General features: G+C 26.4%; 1 protein-coding gene and 1 pseudogene across 1 annotated transcript; both read right to left on the bottom strand.

Moving 5' to 3' along the window:
* Positions 1-6615: 6615 nt before the first annotated feature.
* Positions 6616-7854, bottom strand: LOC124935454 (annotated as a pseudogene).
* A 9493-nt stretch (positions 7855-17347) lies between these two features.
* LOC124935453 (glucan endo-1,3-beta-glucosidase, basic isoform-like) lies at positions 17348-18576 on the bottom strand. Its single transcript, XM_047475886.1, has 2 exons — positions 18486-18576; positions 17348-18282 (listed from the first exon to the last, which is right to left on the bottom strand). Exons 1-2 carry the CDS (start codon positions 18574-18576, stop codon positions 17348-17350), a joined length of 1026 nt encoding a protein of 341 aa, XP_047331842.1.
* Between the last annotated feature and the right edge of the window lie 1305 nt (positions 18577-19881).

Genomic DNA, 19881 nt, shown 5'->3' with positions numbered 1-19881 from the left:
TATGTCTTTGACCCGCATTGCATCTCATTGGAATTCACCTAATTTTTTTTTATAGAATTGTCACTTTACTCTCATATAAACAAAATCAGTATAGGAATGAAGAATCATAAATTGACTCACATTTTTGTATGAACTTTTGATTTTATAATATAAAAAGTCAAAAGAAAATTATTTGTGATCTGCATAATTTTCAGAAAATTGTAATTTTTATTACCATAATCCAAACAATGTCAACTAGAGAAATTTAGAAAATGACTTAAATTGGTATTTTTTGTCCAACTTATTTTAGAAGTTTTTATGTGTAAAAACAAATTAATATTCTATTTTTAAAAGTCCATGAAATATAATATAAGTTAAAGTTGTTTAAAAATATATTTTAATCATTATTATATATTTATAATTTATTAAATTATAACATGAAAAATGACATTGTTTGTATTAGATATAAAAAATACAATTAAATTGAATTAAAATATTTTTAAAGTGAATAGTTATTGAAAAAAATAAATTTTGTGATAATTTTTAATTTATGTTACATAAATTTATTTATTTTTTAAAAAAGTAAAACTTATTTTCATTAAGTCACATATATACTCATTACTTCACATTTAACTGTGGACAATATCGTAGACCATTATAACTAAATTATGACAATAATAAAAGACACAAATATATTAGGGTTGATCAAGTAACAATATGTACTAAAAACCTCATATTCAATTCTCACTTAAACGACTCACTTAAACGACTTGATAAAAAAGAGTGATGACTATGATGGCATGCTAACACCCGGATTAGATTATGGCACATATTTCACTTACAATATGAATTTTTTGTATTTCTCCTTGGAGTTTGTTATATATAATTTATTAACAATAATTATTTGTCAAATAAATTTTATTTTCTTTGCAAAGTGAAAATATTGAGACAAAAACAAGCTTGATACTATCTTTAAAAAGAAATATTATTGTCACATTTATCGTCTTAATAACGATTATATTTAAAATGGCTACTATAATTAATTTGGGTTCAAATTTAAATAATATGGGATTTACAATAATCAAATTACAATTTGATTTTTTTAAAATTCGTTGTTTAAATTAATTAAAAATAATTAATATAAAAATTATTTAATTGAAAACAGAGTCGCTAATTAATTTTTAAAAATCAATAAACTGACATATCTACACAAACATATTTTAACTAGAGTTTTTTTAAGTTCGTAGTGATACTCGGGAAAGGGCTTTCACGATTCATCCTCCATACCTGTTTTGAAAACGGTCTCTACTTATAAATTTACTTTTAAAAATCGATCATATAACGTTTTATTTAACCGATTATTCTTCCGGTCCTAAACATGTGTAAGTTTGTGCATATTTAAAGAATTGTAATAACACTTAGGGTGTGTTTGATGAGGAGGAATTGGAATTGGAATTGGCATTGGAATTCTAATTCCAATTCCATGAGAATTGGCATTGAATTACAATTCAATTCCTATGTTTGGAAAAATTATAGAATTGTAATTCAATTCCAATTCCTATGTTTGGGAAAATAATAGAATTGTAATTCAATTCTAATTCCTATGTTTGTAAAATAAAATATCGGTTCAAAATATTAACTTTTTAAATATGTTTTCACGTTTTTGGCACGTTTAATACGTTTTTGACATGTTTAACACGTTTTTGACATGTTTAACACATTTTTACACGTTTTTGACATGTTTAACACATTTTCACACTTAAAACACATTTTCACACTTAAAACACATTTTCACACGTTTAACATGTTTTTCAGTTTTTGGTATGCTTAACACGTTTTTGACATTTTTAATACGTTTAACATGTTTTTCACACGTTTTAACAAGTTTAACACGTTTTTGGCACGTTTTTAACATGTTTAATACGTTTTTCACACGTTTAACATGTTTTTCACGTTTAACACGTTTTTGACATGTCTAACACGTTTTACACATTTTTGACACGTTTAACACGTTTTTTCACGTTTTGGCATATTTAACACGTTTTTCACACATCTATCATATGTTTTCACGTTTAACACGTTTTTCAAACGATAAACATGTTATTCACGTTTACACACGTTTTCACACGTTTTTCATGTTTTTCACACGTTTTAACACATTTTTCACGTTTTTCACACACTTTCACACGTTTTAACACGTTTTAACACGTTTTCACACGTTTTTCACGTTTTTCACACGTTTTAACATGTTTAACATGTTTTTCACGTTTTTTTTACATATTTTCACATGTTTTAACAAGTTTAACATGTTTTTCACGTTTTCACACGTTTTTTACGTTTTTACACACTTTAACAAGTTTAACACGTTTTGGCACGTTTTTAACATGTTTAATACGTTTTTCACACGTTTAACATGTTTTTCACACGTTAACACGTTTTGGCATGTCTAACATGTTTTACACATTTTTGACACGTTTAACACGTTTTTTCACGTTTTGGCACGTTTAACACATTTTTCACACGTGTAACACGTTAAACACGTTTTCACATGTTTTTCACATTTAACACATTTTTCACATTTAACACATTTTCACACGTTTAACATGTCTTTCACGTTTTTGACACGTTAAACACATTTTTGGCATGTCTAGCACGTTTTTCACACGTTTTACACATTTTTGACATATTTAACATATTTTTCACGTTTTGGCAAGTTTAACACGTTCTCACACGTTTTAATACGTTTTTCACGTTTTTCACGCGTTTTTCACGTTTTCACGCGTTTTTCACGTTTTCACACTTTTTCACACATCCATCACGTTATTAACACATTTTTCAAGTTTTTGGCACATTTAACACGTTTTTGACATTTTTAATACATTAAACATGTTTTCACACGTTTTGATAGGTTTAAAACGTGTTAAACATGTCAAAAACATATAAACATGTTAAATGTATCAAAAATGTGTTTATCGTGCCAAATAAGTGAACAACTTGTTAAAAGTGCCAAAACGTGAAAAACGTGTTAAAAACGTGTTAAATGTGTTAAAAATGTGTCAAACGTTTTAAAAACATAAAAAAACATGTGAAACATGTCAACAACGTGTTAAACGTGTGTAATGTGTTAAAAACGTTTTAAATGTGTTAAAAACATTTTAAACATGTTCAAAAAAATGAAAACGTGTCAAAAATGTGTTAAACGTGTTAAAAACGTGAAAATCATGTTAAACGTGTCAAAACATGTTAAACGTGTCAAGGACGTGAAAAACGTGTTAAACATGTCAAGGGCGTGAAAAATGTGTTAAGTGTGTCAAAAACGTGTTAAACGTGTCAAAAACGTGTAAAACATGCCAAAAACGAGTTAAACGTGTCAAAAACATGTTAAACGTGTTAAAAACGTAAAAATCATATTAAACATATCAAAAATGTGTTAAATGTGTCGAGGACGTGAAAAACGTGTTAAATGTGTCAAAAACGTGTTAAACATGTCAAGGACGTGAAAAACGTGTTAAATATGTCAAAACGTGTTAAATAATGTTAAACGTGCCAAAAACGTGTTAAAATGTGAAAATCATGTTAAACATGTTAAACGTGTCAAGGACGTGTTAAACGTGTTAAGGACGTGAAAAACGTGTTAAACGTGTCAAGGACGTGAAAAACGTGTTAAATGTGTCAAAACGTGTTAAACGTGTCAAAAACGTGTTAAACGTGCCAAAAACGTGTTAAATGTGTCAAAACGTGTTAAACGTGTTAAAAAAGTTATAATCATGTTAAACGTGTCAAAAATGTGTTAAACGTGTAAAGGACGTGTTAAATGTGTCAAGGACGTGTTAAACGTATCAAGGACGTGAAAAACGTGTTAAATGTGTCAAAAACATGTTATACGTGTCAAGAACGTGAAAAACTTGTTAAAAGTATCAAAACGTCCTAAAAACGTGTTAAACGTGTCAAAAACGTGTTAAAAACGTGAAAATCATGTTAAACGTGTCAAGGACGTGCTATACGTGTCAAGGACGTGAAAAACGTGTTAAATGTGTCAAAAACGTGTTAAACGTGTCAAGGACGTGAAAAACGTGTTAAATGTGTCAAAAGGTGTTAAACATGCCAAAAACGTGTTAAACGTGCCAAAAACGTGTTAAACGTGTTAAAAACGTGTTAAAAACGTGAAAATTATGTTAAACGTGTCAAGGACGTGTTAAATGTGTCAAGGATGTGAAAAATGTGTTAAATGTGTCAAAAACGTGTTAAACGTGTCAAAGACGTGAAAAACGTGTTAAATGTGTCAAAACGTGTTAAACGTGTCAAAAACGTGTTAAACGTGCCAAAAACGTGTTAAACGTGCCAAAAACGTGTTAAACGTGTCAAAAACGTGTTAAACGTGTTAAAACCGTGAAAAACATGTTAAACGTGTTAAAAACGTGTTAAACGTGTCAATGACGTAAAAAAACATGTTAAATGTGTCAAAAACGTGTTAAACGTGTCAAAATATGAAAAACGTGTTAATTTAGAATTACAATTCTGACCTAAAAAGATTAGAATTGAGAACTATCAAATTACACTATATTGAATTTCATTGGAATTCTAATTCTAATTCCAATTCTTAATATTAAAGTGTCTAACAAACATAAGAATTGGAATTGGACCCTCCAATTCCAATTCCAATGCCAATTCCAGGATTATCAAACACACCCTTATATAAATAAGGGTACCTACTGACTATGGAGGAAAATACTTGAAAAAAATTAGTATTTAAAAGCATTAGAGTTTAAACATAAATCCTAAATATGCTTTTATCAAAAGATTTTTTTTGGAAAAAATCTCAAAAATATTTTGAAATCATTTTCTAATTTTTCAGAATTTTTAGAAAATAGTTAGAGGTTCCAAAATTACAAAAATAATTTTGGAATTTTAAAATAGAAACCAAACAGGCCTCAGGACCGGTGTTCCAAGTACTGGGTTCATTTTATCAATGGGGGGCTAAAAAGCCCTTGGTTCTGGTCGAGAACCCTCGGTCTGGGTTCAGGATCCTCGGTCGGGGTGCGGGAGTCCCTCGTCGGGGGGCTAGGGCCTCTCGTTCCTTGGCTAGAATTCTTGATTGGGTGTCAGAATTCTCGGTCGGACCTTTCGGTCCTAGGTGAAAGTCATCGATCTTGGGTTTAGGAGTTCTCGGTCGGGTGCGAGATTCCTCGGTCCTAGGTCTAACTTCTTGGTCTTAGATGAAGAATATCGGTCAGACCTCTCGGTCCTGGATGAAAGGCCTTAGTCAGACCTCTTGGTCTTGGCTTAAATTTTTCGGTCGGACACTCGGTCATAATCTAAACTTTTTCGGTCGGACGCTCGGTCCTAATCGAACCTCCTAGTCCTCAAGAACATCAAAATTGCAGGTTTTACAATTTTGATGAAGACTTGGATCATTTGATCCAAGGGCTTGGGTAGCTTCACAAAGCTCGCATGAACATTAAAATCATCATCCCAAGGTATCATTCGACTTGGGTGATGTTCAATTTGTTCAAAATAGTTTATGGCCAAAAATCGAGTTTTTGATTTTAAAGTTTTTTTTGAAGTAAAATGAGCTTTCCAATAGCTTTCTTATACTTCATATACTTGATTAATACCAAAACATGAACACTGACTTTTCATTTGGATCAATTCAAGAACTCAAAATTTTCATTTATTTTGAAAATTTTGATTTTGATTAAACATGATCCAAATAGTTTCCCAACATCATTAGAAACATGTTGTAAAACTTTTTAAGCTGTTGTTCTTGAGGATTAGCTCAAGAACAGAAAACCCGTTTCTCAATTTTTCCAAATTCAAATTTGGGGTTTTCTGTTTAAGACCGATTGATTGATTCTAGCTTTTACAAAAATCTTATAAATGATCCTTAAGATCAATTTATAATCATCAAATTCAAGAACCAAACAACATACAAGCTTATGAAAACTGAAATATAATTTTTTTAATTTCAAACTGAAAAAATGAATTAAAGGAAATTTGGAAAGCCCTAGATCAAGTGAAGTTTCTTCGTCTATTAATTATGTAACAAGTGATAGAACATCACAAACGCTAATGACTTCATTCTAATGTATGTCTTGGTGAATCGATTTTTACACAAATACATGATTTCGGTTCAAATGTTATTTGAGGGGAAATTGGTTAATGATTTTCCATAGGTGAAGTGATCAACCAAATAGATTAAACTTTACAATTCTTTTGCAATAGATAAACTACCTGGAATGTTGCAACCCTAATACTTTCTTAAGATTTTGAATACATGTCTCCATATGGGATACATAAGTGAATTTGCAAAAATGAGACCTATGTAAGCCCATAAACTATATATGATTTTATCCATGTGCTTTTATTAAATATTGAATGCTTATCTATGAATATGATACATTTTGGCCCATAATGAATGATTTGCAATATTAAAACAAGTAGCGTTACAATGTCGTTTATAAATTATAACAAACAAGTGTAACACAATAAAAGTGAATCAGAACAATAATAAGAACTTATCAATATGTGTACTTATTATTTGTTTGGAAATATAAGATACACTACATTTTATTAATTGTAAATTTGCCATCATATAGTTGTTTAAGAAACAAAAGAAAAAGTGTGGCATGTTGTCTGCTATTGTTTGTAGGCAAAATTAATTGGATACTTGATTTGTTTGTCTGGAGTAAACAAACCCCAAAACTTCTCATACTCGGGAGTTTTCTGATTCTCATCGAACATGGCAAAGATGTAAGTCTCTATTAACTTTCCAGGCTTCTTGGGTGTTCCGCGACCACTCTTGACATGATCAATAAGTTTAAGAATATAACTCTTTTGATTCTCAAGGCTTGCTCCATTCCCTCCGCTCGTAGGCCACCCTGTCTCCGACACAACGATCTCCAAAGACCCAGCCCCGACCTTCTCCAACGCCCAATAAAATGCGTCGATCATAGCATCTAACAAGTTCTGGTACCCCAAAGCATTGTCAGTTACCACAACTCCTGGTGAATTGAAGAGCGCATAATCAAGCGACACATTTCCTTGGGCCCCGGTATAGGCGAAGTAAGGGTATACATTGAGAAACAGGGGACAACCGTTTAAAGCGAGAAATTTCGCTATTGGAGTGATGAACACGTTTGCATCGGCTCTGAACACGCCTTTCGATGGCGGGTAGGACTCTCCTAGGTTACCACTATGGACGGCTGTGGTGACCCGAATTTGGTTTATTAGACCGGCAGCAGTAACCGCGTTGAGCAAGTTTTGCATGGCTGATAGAACAAATTGTAACTGGACTTCGTTTCCAACCACGATATACTTAAATTGAACACTGGGGTAGTTTTTTTATATTGGTTTGGACCCAAGTGTTGGCTTCTTCCTGGCTTGATGCTAGCTTTTGAATATCTTCGTTGCGTACACCAACGCTAACCTCAATGTTGGATCTCCCGAGAGCTTGGAGTGCTTCTGGATTTGGATCGTAAAGTCTCAATCTCTGGATACTATTTTGTTTGTATAGGGCGATAACATCAGGTTTAGTGGGTAAATTATCGCCCATCATTCCGTAGGAAACTCCTACTTGTGCAACTGCGTTAAATACACAAAAGGTCGATTAAACAAAGATAATATCATTTTTGAAATGAGCACTTGATAATATTTTACGCCGGTTAAACAAAATAAGTTATAAGTCAAGTTGCGACAAGAGTTTGCTACATAGATAACATATTTAAAACATAGTCTTCCAAACATTTGATATTAAAAGTAGGGTTGGAAGGGATGAGATGGTTTACCTATAGGTTCCAAACTTAGGATAAAGATTAATGCTATTTGCAACAAAATAACAAACATGTTGGATGGTGAATTCTTCATGATAATAGCCATGAAGAGAAGGAGAATTAGTTGATGTGAAATGCATGGCATCACTATGCATTTATATACACATCTTGATTCAGATAATCTTGAAAAAAGAAACATACAAAAAGAAACAAAAATAATTCAATTTATGTGCACCGAACTTATCAAAAAAATTATTTGACAGAAGACCTTACTAGTATGAACCTATTACATTGGACAATTCAAACTACTTTTTCTTCTTTTTTTATAATTATTTTTCTAAGAAATGGATAGTTTGTTGAAACTTGAAATGAAACGACAAAATCATAAAAATAGAGGATAGAACTCAAACTAATGTTAGAGGAGATCTCTCAAAAGGGGCAAAAGAAAGAACCTCGTATATAATATTAAGATTGTAGCATTGTAAAGGTTTGGCAACAAACAATTTTGGTTGATAAATGTTCGATAGTTGTTTTTCAACCAAATTATCCATAAGAAAATAATAAATACATCAATATTTTTCAGCATAACCTAATGGATAACAAACATGTTCCAAAGAAGATTACAAATACATATAACACCCTTACAATATGTATGGTATAAAATAATTTTTTATATTACTAAATAATATATTTCTTTTTCAAATTATCATTTTAGTTAGATAATAAATAAAATGAGAAAAACAAATGTAAAAAATAACAATACATATACTACTAATTAAACTTTTTTTTAAACACTTATGATATTAATAAAACTAATTTGATAGTTATGTTATAAAACTAATTATAAATATTATTTTTTGTTTTGAGAATGTTGTTTCTATTTTTTCTTCGAAATGCGACTAATCAACGCAAGTTAAACATATAACTCGCAAATTTACTCAACTAATTTATACAAATGATCAGAACTTTCCGTCTGACGGTCTTGAATCTAAGACCTTAAAGAGGCTGAAGACCTGGGGTATTATTATATTTATTTATTTTTTAACACCACTATGTTTGATAATTTGACTTATCACTTAATTTTGAATATATTAATTAAAGAGTTATTTAAAATAAGTATGTTTGATAATATATATTTATAATCACTTTATTTTCATAGACTTAAATGAAAACATGTTAAAATAATAAACTAAAATATGAATTTTATTTTAAAAGAGGAAAAAAAGTGAAACAATACTACTCTAAAAAAATTATTAAAATATTGCTTTATCTTTTTAAATTTAATAAAATTAATGTTATATATGAAGTCTTATTATTTTTTTCATTCTTTTCTATTGTAAGTTACTAGTATACTTAACCTTTTTTTCTTTGATCATAATTATCTAATTATTTTTATGAGATTATTTTTAAATATTATAAAATAAAAATATAATTATATATAAACTAATTATAAAGTATAAAATAATATATATATATTATTATTATTATCTCATAATTAATGTTATATATAAAATCGAATTATTTATTTTTCATATTATAATACAAGTACAACACACTTCTTCTTCTATGAATTCATTTAATTATTTTTTACGTTATTATTTCAAACATTTTCAAATAAAATTATGATTATATCTAAAATAATTATAAAGTAAAAAATAAGATATATTTATCTCTCATATTTACTATTATAAATAAATATAAAGTCTTATTATTTTTCCAATTTTTCTCATTAGAAGTAATCAAACTTCTTTCATTTTTTTTTATTATATTCATCTAATTATTTTAATTATAATATTATTTTCAAATATCATAAAATAAAAATATAATTATATCTAAACTACTTAAAATAGAAAAATAGAGAAATATTTATATTTTTTATTATCTCTTATTTATATATATATATATATATATATATATATTATATTATATATATATATATTATATTATATTATATATATATATATATATATTATATTACGTTAAAAAATTAAAATTTAATATAATAGTTAATAAAATATAATATTTATTTTTAATATTTTAAATTATATATACTTTAAAATATTAAATTTATTATAAGTATGTTTGGTTAGAGGTATAGTGGGTACTACACTATTGGTATAGTATAACTATACCAATAGTGTTTTAATATAGTGTTCTTTTACATTTTTACTGTTGGTATAAATTAGACTGAGTATAACCTATTAATTTAAACTAATTTAAACTAGTCCCCTAGATACAACACTATTCTTGTATAATTTAATTTTTAATTTCTTATTATATTTTTTTTATTAATATTATATATAACCTATTATTGTATAATATATTAAATATTTTATTTAGTTTTAATATTATTATTATATATAATTATTTTTAATATATATTTTTTAAAATAGTCAATATTTTAATTAAAAAATATTTATTTATTTTTATAACGATAATTTTATTAATTATTATTTTCTATATTTACTTATATTATAAATAATATTTTTATTTTAGTTTATTTTATTAAAATTATTAATAATATTAAAATTAAATAAACATAATTTATCGTTTATATTATAGTTAATTATTTATATTTTAAATTAAATTACATTAATTATTAAATAATAACAAAACAATAATTTATAATAATAAACAATATTATTTATAATATAAATAAATAAAATAATAATATTAATAATAATTTTAAATTAATATTTATTATTTATACAACTTATACTAAATTCTTATACCAAACACAAAATTATAAATCATATACAACTTATACCATTTTTATAATTTATATCAAACATCAATAACCTATACAACTTATACTACCCTATATTATTTATACCTCGTTACAATTTATACCTCTATATAATTTATACCCTATATAATTTGTACCACTTACTAAATGGTATAATAGTCTTGATGTATTTGATCAGAAATTAATTTTAATATTATACCAATTAAAATATTGAATACTTCCAGTTTGTTAATTAAATTTAGTATATCGTATTCAGATCTTAATTTTTAATTTTTTAAATATTATTTACACTTTATTATTATTTTAAGTATTTAAAATAATTTTTGTTTGGTCTGTTAGAAATTATTTATAGATTGATTGTAATATATATATGATGGATAACATTAATAATTTTAAAATATAATCAAATTAAGAAACACTTATCTACAAAATTAACTTACACATATCAATATGGGTAGATTATATATGTCTCTGACCCGCATTGCATCTCATTGGAATTCACCTAATTTTTATAAAATTGTCACTTTACTCCCATTCAAACAAAATAAGTATAAGAATTAATAAATTGACTCACATTTTTGTATGAACCTTTGATTTTATAATATTAAAAAGTCAAAACAAAATTATTTGTGATCTACATAATTTTCATAAAATTGTAATTTTTATTATTATAATCCAAACAATGTCAAGTATAGAAATTTAGAAAATGACTTAAATTGGTATTTTTGGTCTAACTTATTTTAGAAATTGTTATTGTGTAAAAACAAAATAGTATTCTATTTATAAAATTCCATGAAATATAAAATAAGTGAAAATTGTGTAAAATAATTATTTTAATCATTATTATATTTAAAATTTATTAAATTATAACATGGAAAATGACATTGTTTGTATTATATTTAAAAATTACAATTAAATTGAATTACAATATTTTTAAAGTGAATAGTGATTGAAAAAAAAAAAATTTAATTTTGTGATAATTTTTAATTTATGTTACATAAATTTATTTATTTTTGAAAAAGTAAAACTTATTTTTATTAAGTTATATACTCATTATTTCATATATGTACGGTTAAAAACAAAATAACAAAATTATCATAATAATACTTCTCCTACTAACTCACTTTCATCGATCAATATATTATTTATTACCCCACTATCACCTTTTTATCGATCATTATCAACTTACTTCAGTTAACCAACAATCTTATTGTCACATGCTTACTAACTTACTTCCTTCAACCATCATATAATTCCTTATTACTCAACCATCTCTTCTTTACCAACCTTTATCAACTCACTTCAGCAAACCAACATATTCTTTATTACCCAACTATCTCCTCTTTACCGATCTTTATTAACTAACTTCTGTCAAACAATAATTTTATTCTCACTCACTTACCGACTTCCGTCAGCTAACATATTCTTTATTCCCTCTTTAAAATTATTATAAATTTGCACAATGTGATATTCAAACTCTTTATCTTTATTATGCATAATAAACACTTAACAATTGAGTTAACAATTGAGTGGCACTTTTTAAGATTGTTGATTTTTTTTATAATTCTATATGTGTGAATATATAATTGATATGAATATATATATATATATATATATTAAATTATATAAATGAATTAAAAATATTATTAGTTTAGATATTTAAAATGTTGAAGTTATATTGTTAAAAATGTCATATGTTTATCTTAAAATTGAATTTAAAATATTAAACTTATACGGTGAGGTTACAACTTTGAAACTTATGTATATCACATTTTTAATTTAATTTTTCAAGTTTATGGGGGAGGGTCAACTCATGACGACTCATGTATCTATTACTCTTACATACATATCCAAATTAACCACCGCTCTCAACCCGATAATCTAAACATTGAAATTAAACATTATTATTATATATATATATACTAGTATTGAAGCACACACTTTTATAAGAGTGATGAAATTGTAATGTTTTTTGGCACATATTGTGTCGAATATTAAACAAGCGTCGGTAAAATATTTATGAACATTTTTGGACGCATATTTAGCGCCGCTATATTTGTAATAATGAAATAAGTAGTGTTATAGTGTCGTTATAACAAACGAGTTCAACACCATAAAAGTCAATCAAAACATTAACAATAACTTATGAATATGGGGACTTATTGTTTTTTTTTTGCAAATATAAGATACACAACATTTTATTTATTGTAAGTTAAAATCATTTAGTTATTAAAAAATATAAAAGACAAAGTTTGGCATGTTGGGTGCTATTATTTTTATGCAGTTTTAAAAAAAAAAATAAAACCATGCAATGATATTATGAAATTGATAGTAGTTTACGCACAACGACAAAAATATACTGTAGGAAAATTAAATAAATATATATTAAAAATTAATGTGTGAAAATCTTCTAAAATAGCAATGAAATATCCGACTGAATATATTGTCAATATGATAACATTATTAAGGATTCTCAATGGTCGTCTTCACCTCCTTGAGACACAAACAATATCGACTAACTAAGATTAAACATTTGCGCATACATCTATTATCGGTTAAAATCACACAGTGGATCGCACCCCACCCAAAAAATAGATCTTAGTGGGAACTCTAGATTTTCATGATTTTTTCAGCACAACTCAGTTAAAATAACTCTATCAAAAAGAGAATAACAACATCACACATGACACTATCATTATCCCTCCTCCATTGCATCGCATTTTGGTTCTTTGAAGACATCCGTTTGTTGGTCACTAATGAAAATAATCTAATATTATAATTTTTTTCTAGAAAAACTATAAGAGCGATGGTTGTACATGTCCTTGAATGTGACATCTCTACAAATAACAATAATGGCAAGTATCGGGAAGACAATCGCAAAACGCTTAATATTCCTTTTAAAACACTTGAAAGTATTTATAGAGATGACACAGTCAAGGGAATGTACGACCATCACTCTGAAGGTTGGATACTTAATTTATTTGTTTGGAGTTAACAAACCCCAAAACTTCTCAAACTTCCTCTAACACCCTTCCACATGATTTATAAATTTAAGAATTTAACTATTTTGATTCTGGAGGCTTGCTCTATTCCCTCCGCTCGTAGGACACCGTGTCTTCGACATGACGATCTCTATAGACCCAGCCAAGACCTTCTCCAATGCCTAATAAAAAGCGTCGATCATAGAATCTAACAAGTTTTGGTACCCTAAAGCATTGTCATTAACCACAAATCCGGGTGAACTGAAGAGTGCATAATCCAGCGCCACATTTCCTTGGACCCCCGAGAGCTTGGAATATGGGTTTGGATTCTAATGTTTCATTCTCTAGATATCATTTTGTTTGTATATGGTGATAACATCACGTTTAGTGGGTAAATTGTTGCTCAACATTCCGTAACAAATTCCTACTTCTGCCATTGCATTAAATACACGAAGAGACAATGAAACAAAGATAATATTACTCTAAAAAGTGAAAAAAAAGCTAAACGCTCTACTCTAAAAACATCATCAAAAAGAGCATTTTATTCTTTTACATTTAATAAAATTACTACTATATATAAGGTCGTGTTATTTTTTCATTCTTTTAATTTATATAATTATTTTTACTAGATTATTGATTATATCTAAACTAATTATAAAATAGAAAATAATATATATATATATATATATATATATATATATTATTATCTCATATTTAATGCTATATAAAATCGTATTATTTATGAGATTATTTTTAAACATTATCAAATAAAAATATAATTATATCTAAACTAATTAAAATAAAAAATAGAAAAATATATATTTTTATTATCTCTTATATATATATAAATAAATATATATTATGTTAAAAAATTATAATTTAATATAATGGTTAACAAAATATAATATTTATTTTAATTATTTTTTATTTAATATATTAAATTATATATTTTAATATATTAAGTTTATTAACTAATATCCTCAATATATAAGGGTATAATAATCTTGATATTTATTCAGAAATTAATTTTAATATTATTAAAACAATTAAAATATTGAATACTTAAATATTAGAATATTGAATACTTAATTTTCAATTATCTTCATTGTTAATTCAATTTTTTTTATCTCTTATTATTTAAGTAATTAAGTACATAAAATTCAGTATTCAGATCTTAATTTTAGTTCGATCAAATACATAAGATTATTTTACACTCTATATTATTATTTTAATTATTTAATATAATATTTATTTTTTTTCTGTTTGAAAATATTTATAGATTGATTGTAATATATATTATAGATAACATTAATAATTTTAAAATATTTTATAATATAATCAAAGAAACCCTTATCTACAAAATTAAGTAACTTACACTAGTATTAATATAGGTAAATTATAAAAATGTTATTAGTCTAATTGATTAAAATTTATACTTATTTAAAAAAATATATATATATAGATAGATTATATATGTCTTTGACCCACATTGCATCTCATTAGAATTCACCTATTTTTTTAAAAATTGTCACTTTACCCTCATTCAAATAAAATCAGTATAAGAATTAAGAATTATAAATTGACTCACCTTTTTGTATGAAGTTTTGATTTTATAATATTAAAAAGTCAAATCAAAATTATTTGTGATCTACATAATTTTCAGAAAATCCTAATTTTTATTACTATAATCCAAACAATGTAATGTCTAGAAATTTAGAAAATGACTTAAATTGGTATTTTTGATCTAACTTATTTTAGAAATTGTTATTGTGTAAAAACAAATTAATGTATTCTACTTTTAAAAGTCCATGAAATATAATATAAGTGAAAATTGTTTATTATTTTAATCATTATTATATTTAAAATTTATTAAATTATAACATGAAAAATAACAATTGTTCGTATTAATATAAAAATACAATTAAATTGAATTAAAATCTTTTTAAATTGAATAGTGATTGAAACAAAATTGAATTATGTGATAATTTTTAATTTTTTACATAAATTTATTTATTTTTTTTAAAAAAAGTAACTTTTTCATTAAGTCAAATATTCATTACTTCATATTTAACCGGGAACAATATCGTAGACCATTAAAAACAAAATTATGACAAAAATAAAACACAAAACACCTTGTGTCATTATGTGCGTAGTCACTATTTCATTGCACTTTAATTCTCCATTTTCATTTGTTATTTGTAATTTTCCATTTTTTATTATTGTCATTTATTTTGTTTGTTTTATTCTGATTTCCTTTGAACTCATGTAATTTTTTTTGTCCTTTTATTCATTTTTTATTTATTTGATGCTACATCATCTTTAAAAAAAAAATACACAAAACATATTAAGTTGATCAAGTAACAATATGTATTACCTTGTAGACCAAAAGTCTCGTATTTAATTTTCACTTTGTCTGCAACCAATTTTAAAAAAAAAATCAATTGTTTCGAACTTTCTATTTTCTTTTTTTAACTATGATGATGTGGTAACACGTAATTAGATTATGCCAAGTCATTATATTTTAGTCATAATCCTTTTAGTGCACATATTTCACTTACTTCATTGCGAGAATAATATTTAACACCACAATATGAAATTTTTTTGTATTTCTCCTTCAAGTTGATTATATATAATTTATTAACAATAATTATTTATCAAATAAATTTTATTTTCTTGGCAAAGTAAAAATATTGAGACAAAGAACAAGCTTGATTTTATCTCTAAAAAGAAATATTATTGTCACATTTATTGTCGTAATAACAATTATATTTAAAATGGCTACTATAAAAATTGAAAATAACTTATATAATATTTAGTATGCCAAATGAGATTATATAGATAAAACAAATTACTTATAAATTCAAATAATTTTATTTTTTTGAAAAAAAGTGATTTATTATCAAATTTGTACATCATGATAAACAATTTAATTAGATGACAGAGTTTATAAATAGATCTCAAATTGGTTTTAACTACCAAAATAATTTTAAACATTATATAGATATGAACTTTTTTTTTAATTTCTTTTAAAATTCAAAAGAACCGTTTTATGCCTAGTTCTTTTATATTCTATGGATAAGATGTCAATAATTTTATAGTTACAAAAACATACTAATTAATTATATGTACCCTTAAAAATTGGTACTAATTATATTCCCTAGCTACCTGGAATATTGGGGTCAGGCCTGAAAAAATTTAAGGCTCAATATAAATTTGAATTTTTGGCACCTAAAATAGTAATTTTTTTAATTTTAATAATATAAAATGAAATATAATTATTAATATATTATAATAAATAAGAGATTAAAAAAGAGATAAAATAGTTATAAATATATATTTAATATTAAAGGAAAAAAGAGGGAGAAAAATAAGATTAATAATATAATATTATTAAATATTAAAAAATGAGCCCTTATAAAGGTGAGGGTCTATGTAACTGCATAAGTTGTCTTACCCAATACAACCTATGTTGCAACCCTAATATTTTTTTAAGAAGATTTTGAATATAGGTCTCCATATGGGATACATAAGTGAATTTGCAAAAATGAGACCTATGTAAGCCCATAAACTATATATGATTTTATCCATGTGCTTTTATTAAATATTGAATGTTATCCTATGAATATGATACATTTTTGCCCGTAATGAATGATTTGCAATATTAAAACAAGTAGCGTTACGATGTCGTTTATAACAAACAAGTGTAACACAATTAAAGTGAATCAGAACAATAATAAGAACTTAACAATATGTGTACTTCTTATTTTTTTTGGAAATATAAGATACACAACATTTTATTAATTGTAAATTTGCCATCATATAGTTATTTAAGAAACAAAAGAAAAAGTGTGGCATGTTGTCTGCTATTGTTTTTAGGCAAAATTTATTGGATACTTGATTTGTTTGTCTGGAGTAAACAAACCCCAAAACTTCTCATACTCGGGAGTTTTCTGATTCTCATCGAACATGGCAAAGATGTAAGTCTGTATTAACTTTCCAGGCTTCTTGGGTGTTCCACGACCACTCTTGACATGATCAATAAGTTTAAGAATATAACTCTTTTGATTCTCAAGGCTTGCTCCATTCCCTCCGCTCGTAGGCCACCCTGTCTCCGACACAACGATCTCCACAGACCCAGCCCCGGCCTTCTCCAACGCCCAATAAAAAGCGTCGATCATAGCATCTAACAAGTTCTGGTACCCCAAAGCATTGTCAGTTACCACAACTCCTGGTGAATTGAAGAGCGCATAATCAAGTGACACATTTCCTTGGGCCCCGGTATAGGCGAAGTAAGGGTATACATTGAGAAACAGGGGACAACCGTTTAAAGCGAGAAATTTCGCTATTGGAGTGATGAACACGTTTGCATCGGCTCTGAACACGCCTTTCGATGGCGGGTAGGACTCTCCTAGGTTACCACTATGGACGGCTGTGGTGACCCGAATTTGGTTTATTAGACCGGCAGCAGTAACCGCGTTGAGCAAGTTTTGCATGGCTGATAGAACAAATTGTAACTGGACTTCGTTTCCAACCACGATATACTTAAATTGAACACTGGGGTAGTTTTTTATATTGGTTTGGACCCAAGTGTTGGCTTCTTCCTGGCTTGATGCTAGCTTTTGAATATCTTCGTTGCGTACACCAACGCTAACCTCAATGTTGGATCTCCCGAGAGCTTGGAGTGCTTCTGGATTTGGATCGTAAAGTCTCAATCTCTGGATACTATTTTGTTTGTATAGGGTGATAACATCAGGTTTAGTGGGTAAATTATCGCCCATCATTCCGTAGGAAACTCCTACTTGTGCAACTGCGTTAAATACACAAAAGGTCAATTAAACAAAGATAATATCATTTTTGAAATGAGCACTTGATAATATTTTACGTCGGTTAAACAAAATAAGTTATAAGTCAAGTTGCGACAAGAGTTTGCTATATAACATATTTAAAACATAGTCTTCCAAACATTTGATATTAAAAGTAGGGTTGGAAGGGATGAGATGGTTTAATTACCTATAGGTTCCAAACTTAGGATAAAGACTAATGCTATTTGCAACACAATAACAAACATGTTGGATGGTGAATTCTTCATGATAATAGCCATGAAGAGAAGGAGAATTAGTTGATGTGAAATGCATGGCATCACTATGCATTTATATACACATCTTGATTCAGATAATCTTGAAAAAAGAAACATACAAAAAGAAACAAAATTAATTCAATTTATGTGCACGAACTTATCAAAAAAATTATTTAACAGAAGACCTTACTAGTATGAACTTATTACATTGGACAATTCAAACTACTTTTTCTTCTTTTTTTATAATTATTTTTTCTAAGAAATGGATAGTTTGTTGAAATGAAACGACAAAATCATAAAAATAGTGGATAGAACTCAAACTAATGTTAGAGGAGATCTCTCAAAAGGGGCAAAAGAAAGAAACTAATCTTAAGATTGTAGCATTGTAAAGGTTTGGCAACAAACAATTTTGGTTGATAAATGTTCGACAATTGTTTTTCAACCAAATTATCCATAAAAAAATAATAAATACATCAAAATAATATTTTGCAGCATAACCTAATGGATAATAAACATGCTCCAAAGAAGATTACAAATACATATAACACCCTAACAATATGTATGGTATAAAATAGTTTTTTATATTACTAAATAATATATTTCTTTTTCAAATTATCATTTTAGTTAGATAATAAATAAAATGAGAAAAACAAATGTAAAAAATAACAATATATATACTACTAATTAAACTTTTTTTTAAACACTTATGATATTAATAAAACTAATTTGATAGTTATGTTATAAAACTAATTATAAATATTATTTTTTTTTTTGTTTTGAGAATGTTGTTTCTGTTTTTTCTTCGAAATGCGACTAATCCACGCAGGTTAAACACATAACCCGCAAATTTACCAAACTAATTTATTCAAACGATAAGAACTTTCTGTCTGACAGTCTTGAATCTAAGACCTTAAAGAGGTTGAGGACCTAGGGTATTATTATATTTATTTATTTTTTACCACCACTATGTTTGATAATTTGACTTATCACTTAATTTTGAATATATTAATTAAAGACTTATTTAAAATAAGTATGTTTGATAATATATATTTATAATCACTTTATTTCTATAGACTTAAATGAAAACATGTTAAAACAATAAACTAAAATATGAATTTTATTTTAAAAAAGGAAAAAAAGCGAAACAATATTACTCTAATTTTTTATTTATCAAAATATCTCTTTATCCTTTAAATTTAATAAAATTACTGTTATATATGAAGTCGTATTATTTTTTCATTCTTTCCTATGTATACTTAACTTTTTTTTTCTTTGATCATAATTATCTAATTATTTTTATGAGATTATTTTCAAATATTATAAAATAAA

This window comes from Impatiens glandulifera, chromosome 4, assembly GCF_907164915.1.
Source record: "Impatiens glandulifera chromosome 4, dImpGla2.1, whole genome shotgun sequence".
Classification (NCBI taxonomy): Eukaryota; Viridiplantae; Streptophyta; class Magnoliopsida; order Ericales; family Balsaminaceae; genus Impatiens; species Impatiens glandulifera.
Note: the sequence above shows the minus strand (reverse complement) of the source record. Positions and strands in the feature narration are given on the sequence as shown.

Excerpts from the sequence above, each read along its gene's own strand:
- LOC124935453 (XM_047475886.1), bottom strand. The coding sequence starts at position 18,576 with ATGGCTATTATCATGAAGAATTCACCATCCAACATGTTTGTTATTGTG. Across the intron at positions 18,283-18,485 it reads CCTAAGTTTGGAACCTATAG|TTGCACAAGTAGGAGTTTCC; the intron begins GTAATTAAACCA and ends TATTTAACGCAG.